Here is a 17,868-nt window from a genome sequence, read left to right as displayed (position 1 = left end):
TACGTCAACAACAGTTGATTGGTTGGGTCACTTCCATGTGTGAGACACATTTTCATTGGTTGCAATTAAGTTTCATTTGTTTCCGAGTGTTTTCTTTTGAGGGTTCTTTTGTGAATAAAATTGATAGATCTACTATTATAAATAAATAATCCTAGCTAAAATAAGTATATCCAAGATAAAATAAGTATATCCAAACTGAGGAGGACAAGAAGATCATTAGGTAAGTGGTGAGTGGAGTATAATTAGGTGGTTGCCGTACTTTGTTTTGATAGGAGATTGATTAGTGCTTCTGCATCAATCTCTGTAAAAGATAACTTGTAGAACTGGCATATCATTGATTCGAGGACATCGTCATGTCCATTTACAAATTTAAAAAGAAAATCTACTTTACTTATTTTAGTATTATTTATACGAGTTGGGAGTGTCTGAATTCTCCATGGCTACGAATTATTTTGGCTACGAGTTTATCTACGCCCTACGGTAGAGCCTATTTTTCTTGTATATCCTGTATTCTAGCTATCATCACAATGCATAATATGATATATTATTTCAGTGGGTTTTGATACAATTAATCTAGGCCCTAATCGTGTCTTTGTTTACAGACACCAGATTTCTTCATCTATATCGTGTATTTTGCGGGATGCGGTGAATTTGTGGACACTGCATACTCGTTGACTTAATTTACAGTGAATTCAAAGAAAGAACAGGACTGAAATTGTAGATACATTTATTATAGGGTAGATCTATATATTTTTATTTACTGACCAATAACGAGTTCCAGTGGGCGTACCTCCAGTACACGTATACATTGCATCGGACGCACTTTAATCATGACAAAACATAAACAGATCTTAATTTTGAGCTCTTCATTTATCATTTGCCTTGTAAGCACACTCACCGTAAACACAAGCAACTTCTGTCGACACAATAACACGAGATATTTCCCGCGGTTGTATTCAAAGGGAGGCTACTCTCACGAACTTCACAATGGATACTCACTAGGTAAACTTGCTAATGAACTAACATTCCATTTATGAAAACGTTTCCACACCAAACACCTGTCAAAAATAAACAATTTGCGTTAGATTGCGTAGTTCACATGGATACTTGGTAAAATTTCAGAATCAAATCTCCGAGAGCAGTAAACATTTTGCACTTAGTTACAACTGTCAAAATGAGTATTTTTATATTTCTCTTAGAACCTGACTTAAACATGACAATTCCTTTCAGATAACTTAGCAGAAACATTATATTAATTTAAAACAATATTCTGAATTGGACATTAATTCCACATCTTCTTGTGAGGCTGCCACATTTTCAAGACTGTCAAGTAGGGAAAAATAACATTTTCTTTTTTTAAAATATCACACAAATACTAATGATGTTTAACCATTAATTCCACTTGATTTATGAACTGGTCATAATTTGGGAGACATTCTCCCATCCTCTAACCTAGCTTCAAAATTTACAGGTCACTGGTGTAAAGTACACTGAAGTGAATTAAATTTACTCATCATATAGATCTATGTGATGTAGATTTGTACAGATGTCAGTAACAATCTACTGTGCAATATTCAAAATCAAATACAATTATATGCATTTGAATTGCTCCTTTCATCTAGATACACTAGTTACAGTGGAGTTTTCAGTCACATGCTTGCAGATGATCAGATGCTGGAAACATGAACATATATGTACATATACCTGAAACACAAGTGTCGTAACGTGTGGTGTCCATCTGGGCAAGTACCTCACATCAAATGTGCCTCTAATCACCAAGCAGGTGATAGGGTTGTATACTCCTCAAGGACTTGAGAATATCTGGGAAACATACAGATCCACTGGTGGAGGAACAAGTAAACTGCTTTTGAGCAGATACTAGTTCCTGGATAAGTGTTGTATAATGATGATGATGATGATGATGATGATCCTTTAAAGATGTATTTAATCTTCATAAGAACTATAGACATCATCAGATTTCAATATTCTATATCGGCAGTGCAGGTTAACTGGTCCAAGTGACTCGTTTTGTTGAGAGTTCAGCTTGAGACTATTTGGGTGTCAGTTATTCATGTAGTTAAGTTGACAAATAGGTTGTTGCAAGTTCTGGAGTATGTAGTGTCATTATTGAGCTATCACTGTATATGTATAGAACCGCAGTGTGACAGCATACATAATGCAAATACCCTACACAAAAAAATGTGTTTGGTTACCCCTTGTTTAGGCGGCTTTTAGAAGAGTCAGTATCCATAACTCTGTGCTGGAATTCAATCAGAGCAGACCAGTTTTTACACATTTATGCCCTTTCTGTAATCAAATTAGTGTAAACTCACATTAAAAAACAACAAATGTGAGTGAATGAGTTGGGTTTAACGCCGCTTTTAACAGTATTTCAGTTATATCACGGCATGTCAGCTTCATGGGGGTGGAAAGCCTGCAGTGATGCCTAAAAGTAAGAACATAAGAACCTCACAGAGATTTCCAATTAGCCTTCCATGCGCACTTCGTTAAATACAAAATAAGTCCCTGCACAATCAGCAGAACAGCTAGATCGAGAACTGCACCCATTAGATCCTCATTTATATAACTGTTACAACAAGCATGGGGTACAGGGAACCCATATTGCCCTGGAAGCCCTGCAGGGTGTAGCAATGTCTGGTAGGGGTATGTGACATAACCAGTATACCCGTATATTGCTACACGGCCGTCCGATACAGCCACAGAAGAATTAATATGTAATTACATAAATCATATCTACTATCTTGAGGCATTTGGATGGACTGGGCTCCTATCCAAACAGCACACACTTGGTATTTACAATAACATTCCATATTGCAACAGGTAGTTTCATTTATCCATACGATGCCCGTGAAGATCCGGGGTAGAATAGGTCTTCAGCAACCCATGCTTGACGTAAATTACCACTATGCTTGTCGTAAGAATCGGATGGTCAAGCTTGCTGACTTGGTTGATGCATGTCATCAAATCCAAATTGTGTGGATCGATGCTCATGATATCAATCACCGGATTGTCCGGTCCAGACTCAATTATTTACAGACCGCCGTCATATAACTGGAATATTGTTGAGCGCGGCGTAAAACAACAAACAAACCAAACAAACCATTGCAACAAGATCTTTTGGACAACGGATTACAGACAATTGACAAGCGCTAACAACAATTTCACTTGGACCTTTCGTCCATACGACCTGCAAAAAATGAACACAAATACACACGGACAAATATTCAAAGTTTTAATCCATTCTTGCATATACTTTTGTTACACACATCTCCAGCACTAATGTTGTGATTCATGATTTGTAGTGAAAGACAAAAAACAGTTCCTACTTTGAACACCTGTTTCACAATGCATCATCAAAGTTACGAATTCACCATCACTGATGGAAGTGACTAAACACACAACATTCATATAAACGTTTTACTCAGTGATTAGTATCACTGAAGTGATCTTTGTTGTAGGAAAGTAGCACATACATCTACACGGTCAGAGTTTGGTCACCAGAAATATACCCTCCCCTTGCTGCCAATGAGTCCATTCTATCTGATAACCAACCAAATCGGTTTACCATTCTGCATTTTCCCAGTTATAGACAAAATGACAGAAACACATATGGCACACATGGAGCAGTAAGAATAAGTTGGCCATTTGTTGAATTCCTCCATTCAGAAAGTGTGCGTTCATAACTTTCATAACTTTGTATAGGAACCATTGTAGTTTGTGTCAAATAATCGTAAAATTATCGAGAAGGTCGCCGTCTTTCTCAGAAAGGAAATTCTCGCTGAAAACAAAGTTTGTTTAATTTCAGAACTTGCCCATTGTTAATACTGTGTGGCAGGGTTGATTTCTGTATACTGAGTTCTACCTCTGGAGTATTTCTGTTTACAAAACTCTACGTAGGGTAGATTTATGTACCACCTCATGCGACAAAGACATCTTCGGCATTAGTATCACAGGGGATGGAGCAGGGTTTAAAGATGGGGTAAATGTTGTGTCAACAACCACCACTCTATGTGTCCCCCTTCCCCCGAGTCATCAAGTTTCTTGGGAACCACTGTGGCCTCGGTTTGTCCATTTCTATAATGTATTTTCCGTTATATTTTTGGCGTTGATCTGTTTCCTGCTGATACAACACTTGAATCTCCGCCCTGGGTGTATTGTAGTGGAAGTCGTCTCCCATGGACAGCTTCAACTCCCTCGTCTCTGCTTTCACTTTCTTGTAGCAGTTGCCTGAAACATGACCGAAAGTGGAAATTTAGCACGAGTCATTCTCATTAAATCAGATCTTAGTTCTCACTCCCGCTAAACAAAGATCTGAGGACATCCCATTACGGGTCACATCGGACTGACCTTTCACATACTTCGATCGGCCATGGACTGACTGATAAAAAAATTGACATTAGGCAATCAGAAGGCAGCTTTCTCGATATTGCGGCACTTGTTTCAAACTGGCGACTATGCTTCGAAACATATTTTGACAAATTCTCGATTAATATTTTGAAAACTGAACAAAACAACATTTTGGAATGGCAAATAAATGGCCTAGATTGTATGGATTAAGTCTAAAGCCTGTAACTGTCATTCGGAATACCCTGTGTTAAATTTTTCGAGGTTGCATGATGAGAAAACACATTTCGTCTGTCACTTTCCTGATCTGGTAAGCGACGCTCTAATTGGTCAGATGAAAGGTCGTAATGACACGTAATGGAATGTCCTCAGATCTTTGTTTAGCGGTAGCAAGAACTAAGATCTGATTTTAATGAGATTGAGCATGAGTGAGGATGTTTTATTTCTGTTATTAACAACATTACTTCAGCTTACTTATCTATTTTGCAGTTACCTGAGACAATATGTAAAATGCTTTGGATCAATTATTGTTAGAAAATGTCAAAAAGTTCAGCAATATTTTGTTTGATTTTTGTAGTTGGAACTTGTTTACTTTTCAAATGCATCTAGTTGGGCAAACAACATGAATCAAAACCTCAATATTTCTATTTCTTTTTCTCATTTGTGGGTCACCCATTCATTCGAATTGGAAAACCTAAAATGAAAAAATATATTGCCTAATCAAAGTCATCTTTTACCACATATTGTGTGTTTTTCATGCCAGTGACCACATTCCAGACAAGCAATGATATTTTTCTTAGGTATTGCAGCTTCAAACTGTTTGGTCATGCCATGTTTCCTAGTAAGTCTCTTCTCGACTGATCGTCTATTCCTTGGTACTGTAGCCCACAGCACACTGTCTAGTATAGATCCCAGGACAGACGTTGGGCTTTGTTTGGTCTGATGAGTGTCGGATAGAGAGGGGCTGACATCAAAGGCTAGAGCACCATACATACCTGCAAATGAGATAAGAATATCTTTTATCATTACCATAAAAGGTGAGGTGAGGTGAGGTGAAATTGGGTATTAAGTCGAGTCCAAGATTATTGCACTTATATAGGGACGTGTATGTACGTGCATTTGTGTGGCTGCTTGTACTAGCCTTGACTGATGCCGATTTATAGTGCTAGCTCACTGAGATACCATGCCCCAGTTTAACATGAATACCCCACTCAGACACAGTATACTGACTCCGAGCCGACCAGTCCTTGTTTTAGCCCGTTAATACCGAGCACCAGACAGGGTAACAACAAGTACCATCTTTTAAAGTCTTTTGGTATGACGCGGCCGGGGATCAAACCCCGGACCTTCCGCTCTCCGGGCGGACGCTCTACCACTAGACCACGGAGGCGGTCCGTTACCATAAAACAATCTAGCTGTCTGACTTGTCAGCTGCCATCTTGTAAAATCAGATACAAGTTGGCTTTTCAGCCTGTACGGTTATCATGAGGTCATTTACATGTATCGTCACAAATGACTCTGGATAAGTTGCCATGCACGAAAGCAGGTCACAAAATAGACCTGCCACACAAAAATATTCAGAAAATAATTTATTGTAACTTGTGAACATCATTACACTTGTCAATAGCAGGACCTTACAAGCTGATTGTGTGTGATTGGTTTGTATATTCACTTAGCAATATTCCAGCTATATGACAGCGGTCTGTAAAATCGAGTCTGGACAAGACAATATTGATATCATGAGCATCAATCCACGCAATTGGGATCGATGACATGCTTCAACCAAGTCGGCGAGCCTGACCACCCTATCCCATTAGTCGCCTCTTACGACAAGCATAGTCGCCTGTGATCCTCTTTGTGGTGCACAAACCCATTCAGCTCATTAAATCCCATACACCCTGCTATTGACAGTTTTGACACTATAATCCTAAATATGAACCTGAAACTGTGTTTAGTACTAGAGGATAAAAGTTAGACTTCAGCAGGTTTCAAACCTTGAAAGGTTGTAAAGATATACATTAATTCATAGTAAGGTTAGGGGAGGGGGCCTCCTCATAAAGCTGATCTTCTTTCTCTCAATGTTCCAATGGAAGGGCCATTTTCCATTGATATAGTTAAATTAAAAGTATTTTTTGTTTTGTATACAGTATTCCAGCTGACCGAGACCTGTCAATTATTTGGTCTGGACCAGACAATCAGTTTTGATATTGTGATGTGAGGTGAAATGGGGGTTTAACATCGCGTCCAAGATTATTGCACTTATATAGCGACGTGCATGTGTGTGTGGCTGCTTGTACTAGTCCGGAATGATGCCGATTTATAGTGCTAGCACACTGAGATACCATGCCCCAGTTTAACATGAATACCCCACTCAGACACAGTATACTGACTCCAAGCCGACCAGTCCTTGTTTTAGCACCTTAATGCCGGGCGCCAGACAGGGTAACAACTAGTACCATCTTTTGACGTCTTTTGGTCTGATGCAGCTGGGGATCGAACCCCGGACCTTCCGCTCTCCGGGCAGACGTTCTACCATTAGACCACGGAGGCGGTCTTTTGATATTGTGAGCAACAATCCACACCGTAGAGATGACTCGCAACCAACAACATCTCCCGATTCAATGAGTCTCACAACCCGATCCATTTACTCTCTGAGCCATTGAGCTATTCTAACCCAGAATTGACAGTGATATTTTTCTGATTGACACACACAATAAAATTGTTTAGTCTTTGCAGTTTATTGACTATCTTTATTGACTATCTTAGGTATTACAGCAGTCAATATAAGAATATAAATCGCTTCATTTATTGCAAAAGAAAATCTTTTGGACAAGCACAGTGCAAGAAAACATCCCCAGACCATGGACACACGTGAAAACCCACGAATTTGGGAGACACGTGTGAACTCTGCACAAAACAGAGGTGACAATTGACTTCAAAACAACATCAAAGGGTTGTGCAAACGTGAGGTATTGGAACATGTGGGTTTTCTATTCTCACCGGGAGGTTGATTGCGAAATAGCCATTGTAATATTAATTGTTTTGAATGCTGCAGTCTTGCTAAAATTCGAGTCATGCTCGTGGTCGTCGCCATTTTGATTGCCGACAACCGCTCAAGTAAAATTAACGCTGATTGGATGAGAAAAGAATTTCGTCCAATCAAGACCGCTGTTACATATGATACAGTCGTAGACAACCCAAGCATCAAGCATCATGACGGAGAGATATAGCTTTTCGTTGACCACTTTCAGGTAGATATTGGCTTGGTTTAATAGATGAATAACAAATATGTATTGTCATCTTGCTATAGAACAATTATCAAACATATAAAAAAGTATTACAGAAGAAGGCAATCTTTCCCCCGTTTACAAGGAGCACCATATCATTTCCCTCATTTATCTAGTATACATCTGAAGACTAAGTTTTACTGAATACCCTAACAGAAAGATATCAAATACCAATCAACAATGCATGTTATGGTGCTGCTGATATTCCAAATGAATAATACTAGATGATTTAAGAGGTTTCCTGAATATGGTAATCTTTATGAGAAACTGGATGCCAGCATGGCCTTTGCAAATTTTTTAGACATCCATTTTTCGCCAAGTCATTCAAATGCTTTGGCACTGTTAGTAAAAGAATATATAGAACTCTCATCAATGGTAAAAACTGTCTCTTACAGTCAGTAGTTCTTGTGATGTATAAATTTTGAGAGAGAACTTTCCAAATGTTAGTATTGCTATTACAATAATACTCTAGGGATAGACATGGTCACTTGGCCATTTGTCAGAGACTTATAGGCTAAATATCTAGGGGGACAGTAGATCTAGGCCTAGTGGTTTTCTGAAAAATTATTTATTTTACCTAAAACACTAGTCTGAAATGAACTATGGACTAGTTGGATATTAACAATGGTGTCTTCCCCTGATACGGCACTCCTATGTGTCATACTATGTACTGTATGTACTGTATGCTACCCATCTCTTGCTTTATACAGATACAAGCACAATGAAATGTCAGATTGAAAGGATTAGGAAGTTAAAATCGAGAAAACAACCTGTCCTCACTGATACTACAGCTGTAGTCTGTGCCAAAACATTTTGAGACTGCTAGCCCGAACTTGGCTCTTGGCATCATTTTCAGTTGAAGTTTGTGTTATTATGTGGTAGGGCTGGGATGAGTCCAAATTTACTACCCGGGTACCCACCCCACTATAGGTACAAATGTCCGATTGGGAATTATAGTTTGACTGTAGCCCTGGCAAAATGTCTTTAGATACTCATATAAAATGATCTGGTCATGCATACCCTGAAGTTGACTTAAGTTTTATCTCTATTCAAATTTATAAAGTCAGAAAGAAATGAGAACAATTTTTGCCATTAAACAATATGTCACTTGACTAACCACCGGTCCTTGTAGTCCATTGTGTATCCGGGTCCTACACAGGAACCACCCGACCCGAGTACCTGAGTTACCCATCCGAGCTCTGTTATGTGGACTATAATTAGCTGAGCATACTAGTGAACAGAATTCTACTTGACTTGGGCTTCTGACTTGTTGCTCAATGACACAGACTGCATCTGCTAAATCACACTTGATATGCCCCCATGCATACCTGAGGATATGTGTTTTCATCACCTTGGACACATGTCATGGATGGTAGACTTTAAGCATGTTTAAAGGGATTGTAAAATGTTGAACAGCTACATTAATTATTTTTTAAAAGTGATTGTTCAGAAAGTCATCATAACATTATTTCCATATTAATGATTTTAACTGCAACAATTTTGATAATTCAATCATGTTTAATATAACATGACAATTGATAGATGTATTTGTAATGTTTTAGCAAATTGATAAGGATGAGAACATTTTCAATTTCTGATGCTAACATGTAATTACATTCCTTTGAGAATATCATGTAGTGTTGTCATGCCACTCAACAAGGTTATGATACAACACGCTGTACTTTTAAAAAGGTTAACAGTCACTTACACTTGAAACTACAACATGTACAAGCTGTAACTGACCTGTTGTAAAAATACACAGGCATAAATTCACTTGTTGGAATTGTTTGATCGACACTGCCAAGTGTTAGAGGGTTTTATTTTAGTTTTATTATTACATGCTCAAGACATTCATATTAGACATCATTGGTAGATTATCTTAACACATGTCTTTAAACATGTTTATGAAGTACTTCCAATGTAAAATATTGTTCAGTGAACACAAAACCATACCAGCAAATGTAAATTTGCAGATGGATTTGTAATTCCAGTCACAAACAGTGTATCAAATTATAATAATGACTTGGGGAAATGTGTTTTGGAAATGGAACAGTTCAATACTTTCAACTGCACTGACATGAATCAGCAAAGATTGTTTTGAAGAATCAGGCGTCCTACACCTTGATCAGTGAATTGATGCTCATGATGTCAATCACTGGATTGTCTGGTCCAGGCTTGACTATTTACAGACCGCCGTCATATAGCTGGAATATTGCTGAGTGCGGCATAAAACAACAAAGAAACAAACACCTTGATCAACTGTGAACATTAATAATATCGTTTATTTGTGCTGTCAGTGTCTATATCATGCATTCCGTCAACCTTGCCAAACTCCACAATTACAGTTACATCATGATCATTTGCCATCACACTTTCTTGTTGAAGTATCATGGTATTTTTGAGTCCTATAAAGCTCTCGAAACCACACGACACCAGTTTGCAGGGACTAGATGAATAGTGTTTTTTAATATTTAACTTAAATACCCACATGTGTAAAAACTAGTGGGTAACAGAAATTTGAATACCCAGATAGAATTACTGATACCCAATGATTTTAAAATGCATGGGTAAAATACCCACAACACCAAAAGCTTATCTGGAGCCCTGACCATATTCACAATGTGATTCCATGCCAGAATGGGTCCCAACTACCCTGTCATTTGTCATACCATAACAAGGAGCCTAAACTGTTTTTTGTGAATTGATATTGCAATTGTTATCACAGATTTAGACTGTAATTACATAGAGACTTCTGCAATAACATAAACTGGTCCTGTTCATTGCAGCCCCTCTGGGAAGCTGGTACAGATTGAGTATGCCTTGGCTGCAGTAGGAGCAGGTGCCCCCTCTGTCGGCATCAAAGGTGGGTTTAAACATGTACTTAACAATGTATTTCACTATAGTTCAAGAATGTGAAACCCAATTTCTCCTCACCTTAGTTAATGTGTAAGGATTTAGACTTTCCAGTATTTACTGTAAGACTGGAGGACTTGTCAATGCCTTGTATCATTAGGATTCATGCAGGCCTGAAAAAGGCCTTGGATTTTATGGTCCCTCTTAAAAAGTCTTGATTTTTAGTGAAAAGCTTGAAAATGCTTGTTCAATAAAGTATTAAGATTCATGACAGACTCAATCTATTTTTTTTGTTGGTTGTGAAAGTATGTATTCTTGGAAAATTTTGTGATTTTCGTACTGTGTTTTAGATTTATGACTGAAGTATTAAGCTGTATGTCAAAAACATATTGACAGACTAAGGCTAACTAAAAAGGCCTTAAAAATGCATGATCGGTCGTGATCATAATAATGAAACTCAAAACAACCTTCACTTTCAGTCCCATTAGCCATCAATTGACTCACTGAGAAACATCATCTTATTACCATGATTTCATAAGACCCGTGAAGATCCAGGTAGAGAATAGGTTTTCAGTAACCCATGCTTGCCGTAAGAGGTGACTATGCTTGTTGTAAGAGGCAACAAACAGGACTATTTACAGACTGCCGTCATATAGCTTGAATATTGCTGAGTGCAGTGTTAAACAACAAACAAAACCTATTACATCATGTACATAAACCATACAGACATTAGCTGACTAACTCAAAACAATCGACTGCAACCTTTATGGTATTTAACCTTGGACAAGATACGACAAAACCACTTGAACACAGGCAATGTAGATGTTTAGGTTATCATTCTGGCATATGATTTGTCCACTTTAAAGGTCAAGGTCACTACTTCTGAATAAGTAAACAAACAACTTATGACCCCAGTAGCTTCAGTTTTTGTGATATGATACTCCCCTAAGTACAAAGGATATATTCTCATGAATATTCACAAACTAGTAACACACAAATCATATAAATTCTACAGCTGGAGATCACCAATGCTAATTCACGGAACAAGCTTTACTTTTCAGTTTGAGATATGCCATGTATCTTTTGTAGCAACAAATGGGGTTGTCCTGGCAACAGAGAAGAAACAAAAATCTGTACTTTATGATGAACACAGCATCAACAAGGTTGAATCCATCACAAAGAATATTGGCATGGTTTACAGCGGAATGGGACCGGACTACAGGTATTGTGATATACAAAGTAATAGGCGTGAAATGATACAGCAAGGTCACGATACCCTACGTATCATGATACATAGTTCACGATACGAAACATACCACGATACTCATAATTACGTCAAATCGCATGCAAACTTCTTGGCAAAGAATATTTCAGAGCAAGTTCAAAACAAAAGGAAAAGCTAGCTTTAGACACATGTTTGTAGCGGCTATTTTTGCGATATATGGCTGACAAAAACGTCAATGATCATTAAACGAGTAGTAAGAAATTTATTTTAGTAAGTGTATCATCTTGTATCGATTCAGAAAAAAACGAATCATGTATCTTGTATCGTATTGTCACATGAAAACTTGTGATGCACTGGTGCACCAATGTATCATTTCACACCTACAAAGTAGGCCTTAGGACTTGTGCTAGGATTTTCTTTAGTAAGAGCATTTAATTTTAATAATTAGAACTGATTGACCAGGTGGGGTTTTGGGTGGTACAGTTATCTGTAATGCTGGAAGTTGTGTTTCTTAGGGCGTACAAGGAACCTATGATCATGGGTTTGAATCCATGTTCATCCTGGTTATGTTTCTAGGTTTGTCAGCACCACACCCATGGTCATGGGTTTCATTAAAGTGGTGAAAGTCTAAGACCTGCGTCATTTTAGGCTTTCCTGCCACATCAACCTGACACATCATGATATAACTGAAATACTGTTCAAATTGGTGTTAAACCCAACACACTCACCCTTGCAGATCAGGTGGTAGAATATTGCAAGTATTTTTATCTGTTTCGGTATTGTTTGTTTAGTGCATGTCGTGCAATCCAGTTACGTACAACCAAATGATAAATGCCTTTGTTATTGATGTTGAAACCAAAAATGTGATAATAGACAAAAGTCTGTTATGGCAGTATCACTTTATGTATTATGATAAGCATTGAATCAGTGCCTGTCAGACAGTTTCAGCTGTTACACTTTGATTTGTAGAACATGATGCAGCACCTACTGTTTATTGATTATTAGGAAATTATTTTTTTAAAACCAAGAAAATTTCCTTGCCCAACTGATAATTTACAAAACGCAGTCCTTATGGCAAAGTTAGCAACTTTTGAGTAGTGATAAACGGACCAGTAACCTATCGGTTTCAAATCTTAAAGGACTGCCTCTGTGGTCTCATTGTTAGAGTGTCTGCCCAGGGAGTGGAAGGTCCAGGGTTCAATCCCCGGCCTCGTAATACCAAAAGGCATTTATAAATGGTACTGATTATTACCCTAAAACAATTGGGCTAAAACAAGTACTGGTTGGCTCAGAGTCAGTATACTGTCCCGAGTGGGGTATCCTAGTTAAACTGTGCCATGGTATCTCAGTTGGCTAGCACTATTAAATCCGCATTAGCCCGGACTAGTACAATCAGCCACCCACCCACGTGCATGCACATCACTATGTAAGTGCAATAATCTTGGAGTCAACATTAAACCCTATTTCACTTCACCTCTTATTTCAAAGTAATGTTTTTAATATTTGAACTGTCCAGAGTACTCGTACGAAGAGCGCGGAAGTTGGCCCAGCAGTACTACCTGACCTACCAGGAACAGATCCCCACCGCCCAGCTGGTGCAGAGAGTAGCCACAGTCATGCAGGAATTCACACAGTCGGGGTAATGCTGGCAGAGTTGTAGTGCTCTACTTCGGTACACTGACACCTGAATTTCACTGATCCTTTTGAAATTGTCTGCATTTAATAGTTTTTCACATTAACAAATCAGGATTACAGAATTATGTTACTCTCAATATAAAGTTCCAAGATACAATGAATCTACATACACACATTTCCAGCAATATTGTTGAGAAGGCAGGACTATCAAACTTGGTCCAGAAAAATGAGGAGCCACTGTACAAAGACAGAGATAAAAGATTAAATTGAATGCCCTGTCTGGAAGTTGCTCTCGTTTTCATTCCTGTTTCATTCTCTTGGCACTGTCAGAATCATGGGGATGCTGGGTAGCCTGGTGGTAAAAGCATTCGCTCGTCACATGGAAGACCCAGGTTCGATTCCTGACATGGGTACAATGTGTGAAGCCCATCTCTGGTGTCCCCCATCATGATATTGCTGAAATATTGCTTAAAGCGGTGTAAAACCATACTCACTGTCTGAATCGTAACTGTCACTTCTTCCCCTTTTCCTGCACTTTGATGTAACATCCCAAATGAGGTTGAATTGTGTACTACGACTGTCATTATGGTGATTCACTTCCGATGTTATCACAATGCTATTAAGTGCATCTTAACTGCTGCAAGCTTAATTCTAAAAACCCATAGAGTAATTACAAGTTATCCAAATGTTAAGGTACAATTATTTACTGTAAATGTTTGATGTCATCCCATTGTTTTACATGGCAGTGTTTGATGGAGCATTTGTTTGACTGAAGGTCATGTTTTCAGTTGTATTCTATTTCAGTGGTGTGCGTCCATTTGGAGTTTCTCTGCTGATCGCTGGCTGGGATGAAGATGAGGAGAAACCTTACCTCTACCAGTGTGACCCCTCTGTAAGTACGACCTTACCTCTACCAGTGTGACCCCTCTGTAAGTACGACCTTACCTCTACCAGTGTGACCCCTCTGTAAGTACGGCCTTGCCTCTACCAGTTGACCTCTGTGTAAGTATGACCTTTCCCCTACCAGTGTGACCCCTCTGTAAGTACGACCTTGCCTGTACCAGTGTAACCCCTCTGTAAGTACGGCCTTGCCTCTACCAGTGTGACCCCTCTGTAAGTACGACCTTGACTCTACCAGTGTGACCCCTCTGTAAGTATGACCTTTCCTCTACCAGTGTGACCCCTCTGTAAGTACAACCTTGCCTCTACCAGTGTGACCCCTCTGTAAGTACGACCTTGCACCTACCAGTGTGACCCCTCTGTAAGTACGACCTTACCTCTACCAGTGTGACCCCTCTGTAAGTACGACCTTGCCTCTACCAGTGTGACCCCTCTGTAAGTACGACCTTTCCTCTACCAGTGTGACCCCTCTGTAAGTACGACCTTGCCTCTACCAGTTGAGCTCTGTGTAAGTACGACCTTTCCCCTACCAGTGTGACCCCTCTGTAAGTACGACCTTGCCTGTACCAGTGTGACCCCTCTGTAAGTACGGCCTTGCCTCTACCAGTGTGACCCCTCTGTAAGTACGACCTTGACTCTACCAGTGTGACCCCTCTGTAAGTATGACCTTTCCTCTACCAGTGTGACCCCTCTGTAAGTACGACCTTGCCTCTACCAGTGTGACCCCTCTGTAAGTACGACCTTGCACCTACCAGTGTGACCCCTCTGTAAGTACGACCTTACCTCTACCAGTGTGACCCCTCTGTAAGTACGACCTTGCCTCTACCAGTGTGACCCCTCTGTAAGTACGACCTTTCCTCTACCAGTGTGACCCCTCTGTAAGTACGACCTTGCCTCTACCAGTTGAGCTCTGTGTAAGTACGACCTTGCCTCTACCAGTGTGACCCCTCTGTAAGTATGACCTTACCTCTACCAGTGTGACCCCTCTGTAAGTATGACCTTGCCTCTACCAGTTGAGCTCTGTGTAAGTACGACCTTGCCTGTACCAGTGTGACCCCTCTGTAAGTATGACCTTACCTCTACCAGTGTGACCCCTCTGTAAGTACGACCTTGCCTCTACCAGTGTGACCTCTGTGTAAGTTTGACCTTTCCCCTACCAGTGTGACCCCGCTGCTAGTATGACCTTTCCCCTACCAGTGTGACCCCTCTGTAAGTATGACCTTGCCTCTACCAGTATGACCCCTCTGTAAGTACGACCTTGCCTCTACCAGTATGACCCCTCTGTAAGTATGACCTTACCTCTACCAGTGTGACCCCTCTGTAAGTACGACCTTGCCTCTACCAGTGTGACCTCTGTGTAAGTTTGACTTTTCCCCTACCAGTGTGACCCCTCTGCTAGTATGACCTTGCCTCTACCAGTATGACCCCTCTGTAAGTACGACCTTGCCTCTACCAGTATGACCCCTCTGTAAGTATGACCTTACCTCTACCAGTGTGACCCCTCTGTAAGTAGGACCTTGCCTCTACCAGTATGACCCCTCTGTAAGTATGACCTTACCTCTACCAATGTGTCACCTCTTTAAGTTCGACCTTTGACTCCTCTGAAGTATGACCATAAGTAGGCAGAAGTTTAAATAATCTGAAATCGGATTCTTTAGGTGTGTACTGATACCCTTGTACCATATGAAAATGAAAAATATAGTGATGATTACAAGCATTTTTGAGAAAACATTCAAACTGCTGACCTGTTGAAGTACTAGACAGACAAAACGTAGACCGAGAGTCATGCTGATGTCTTGTAAAACTTACATTTAGACATGTTTAGGATGCCTGTATAAAGCTGAACTTTGTGGAAAGTCTCTGTGTTAATGTTCCAGGGAGCTTACTTTGCATGGAAGGCCACAGCTATGGGCAAGAATCAGATCAATGGAAAAACATTCCTTGAGAAGAGGTAAGTTATTGTGCTTCATGTCTCACTGAGTGAACCATAGGTATTGGTTTTCAAAAAAAGGAGATAATAATTGTAACAAAAATCAAAGTTAAAGAATAATTGATCAAATGCCACTGAAAACAGTAAAGATCCCGCGCTGTAAACAGAATTAGCTTTTATTTTTCCCTCTAAACTGACCTAAACACTTATCTGCGAATAACCATTTGTCTGAATATCAGGTCAGGTAAAATCATTTGGTCTAGCAAGATCAGCTAAAAAATCCATATAAATAACACTAAAATAAGGCTGTGGACTGAAATTTTGACACAGACTGACTTTGGTTCACCCTCTCATAACTCATTGGTTAGAAAATATCCGCAAATCATACAATGTTGAAAGTGTGGCCTGAGTAGACTTTTAAGCTTGGTTATTCATTTTCAAGATTGCTTTTTCATGTGAGACATAACTAGTATTGAGGATGTGAGTTAATTTTGTTCAAATCAAGAATTGATGATATTTGTGTTTTGTCTTTAGATACAGTGAAAGTCTAGAGTTAGAGGATGCCGTTCACACCTCCATCCTGACTCTGAAGGAGAGCTTTGAAGGACAGATGACAGAAGACAATATAGAGATTGGGATCTGTAACAAGGATGGGTTCCATCGTCTCTCGCCCTCGGAGATCAAGGACTACCTAGCCTCCGTCTCCTAACTTGCATTGTGTATTATACCATGTTCTCATTTTGTAATGTGATAGACACGAAACACTTGCTATCATTGTCACTCAGCATCTGTGTAATAAATTTATGGAAAACTCAGTGGTGTTTTTTTTTGCTACCTTATGCATTTCAACTGTCATGAAGCAGACAGGCTGTTACACTATCCAGTTAGAATTTCACACTTTGTGTGAAATAGGGCAGTTGTGGCACAAGCAGTAGTGAGTGAGTGAGTGAGTATGGTTTACGTCGCTTTTAGCAATATTCCAGCAATATCATGGTGGGGGGACACCAGAAATGGGCTTCACACATTCTACCCATGTCGGGAATCGAACCCGGGTCTTCGGCGTGATGAGCGAACGCTTTAACCACTAGGCTACCCGACCGCCCGGCACAAGCAGGAAGAAACCTGAGACCTGAGGAAACATGGACATAATTTATTCATAAGTTTTTGGAATGGGATCAAATGGGCTGTGACCTGAGGAACTGAATATTTGAGTGTTGAATCTTTTACCCATGCCTTGAACCAAAGGTTGTAGATGCAAAAAGCGATCTTAGCACTAAGGTGATCTAAAGTCACATACTTTAACATCGGCTTACGATAGTCATAGCACTGAGATAGCTTTGAGGAACTTTGATCTGTCAGCATACCAATGCTTGTTGGTTTCACCAAATTGAAAGGCCAAAAATGAAGCTACACAATACATATTCAATGTTTTTGCATGATTGTTCTCAGTTCACCCTTTTGCAAGAGATCTGGGGCCCATTCTACAAAGCACAGGGAACAGGGCCCTGCACATATACAAGAAACACGGGAATCACAGGAATCTGAACTTCTTATTAAAGATATAAAAGAAATTTATATTCCTCCATCAAAAAGCCATAATTTTCTTTTCTTTGTGGAGACTTATTGTCAGGTTTTCAGTAATACAATAAACCAGCAGGTAAAATCTCTGAAGT

The 17,868-nt window shown here is 39.6% G+C and overlaps 2 protein-coding genes across 2 annotated transcripts; one reads left to right on the top strand and one right to left on the bottom strand.

Moving 5' to 3' along the window:
• Positions 1-3,907: 3,907 nt before the first annotated feature.
• LOC139465309 (large ribosomal subunit protein bL32m-like) lies at positions 3,908-7,464 on the bottom strand. The gene is made up of 3 exons (XM_071246996.1): positions 7,366-7,464; positions 5,103-5,360; positions 3,908-4,248 (listed from the first exon to the last, which is right to left on the bottom strand). The coding sequence occupies exons 1-3, from the start codon at positions 7,457-7,459 to the stop codon at positions 4,028-4,030; spliced, it is 573 nt and encodes a 190-aa protein (XP_071103097.1). The 5' UTR covers positions 7,460-7,464; the 3' UTR covers positions 3,908-4,027.
• Positions 7,465-7,550: 86 nt separating this feature from the next.
• On the top strand, positions 7,551-17,010 carry LOC139465308 (proteasome subunit alpha type-2). The gene is made up of 7 exons (XM_071246995.1): positions 7,551-7,616; positions 10,439-10,515; positions 11,595-11,727; positions 13,247-13,369; positions 14,170-14,257; positions 16,143-16,216; positions 16,730-17,010. The coding sequence occupies exons 1-7, from the start codon at positions 7,579-7,581 to the stop codon at positions 16,902-16,904; spliced, it is 708 nt and encodes a 235-aa protein (XP_071103096.1). The 5' UTR covers positions 7,551-7,578; the 3' UTR covers positions 16,905-17,010.
• The last annotated feature ends 858 nt before the right edge of the window (positions 17,011-17,868 follow it).

Source organism: Haliotis cracherodii, unplaced genomic scaffold, assembly GCF_022045235.1.
Source record: "Haliotis cracherodii isolate W230 unplaced genomic scaffold, xgHalCrac1.p SCAF_18, whole genome shotgun sequence".
Lineage (NCBI taxonomy): Eukaryota > Metazoa > Mollusca > Gastropoda > Lepetellida > Haliotidae > Haliotis > Haliotis cracherodii.
This window is presented reverse-complemented; position numbering and strand designations above follow the sequence as displayed.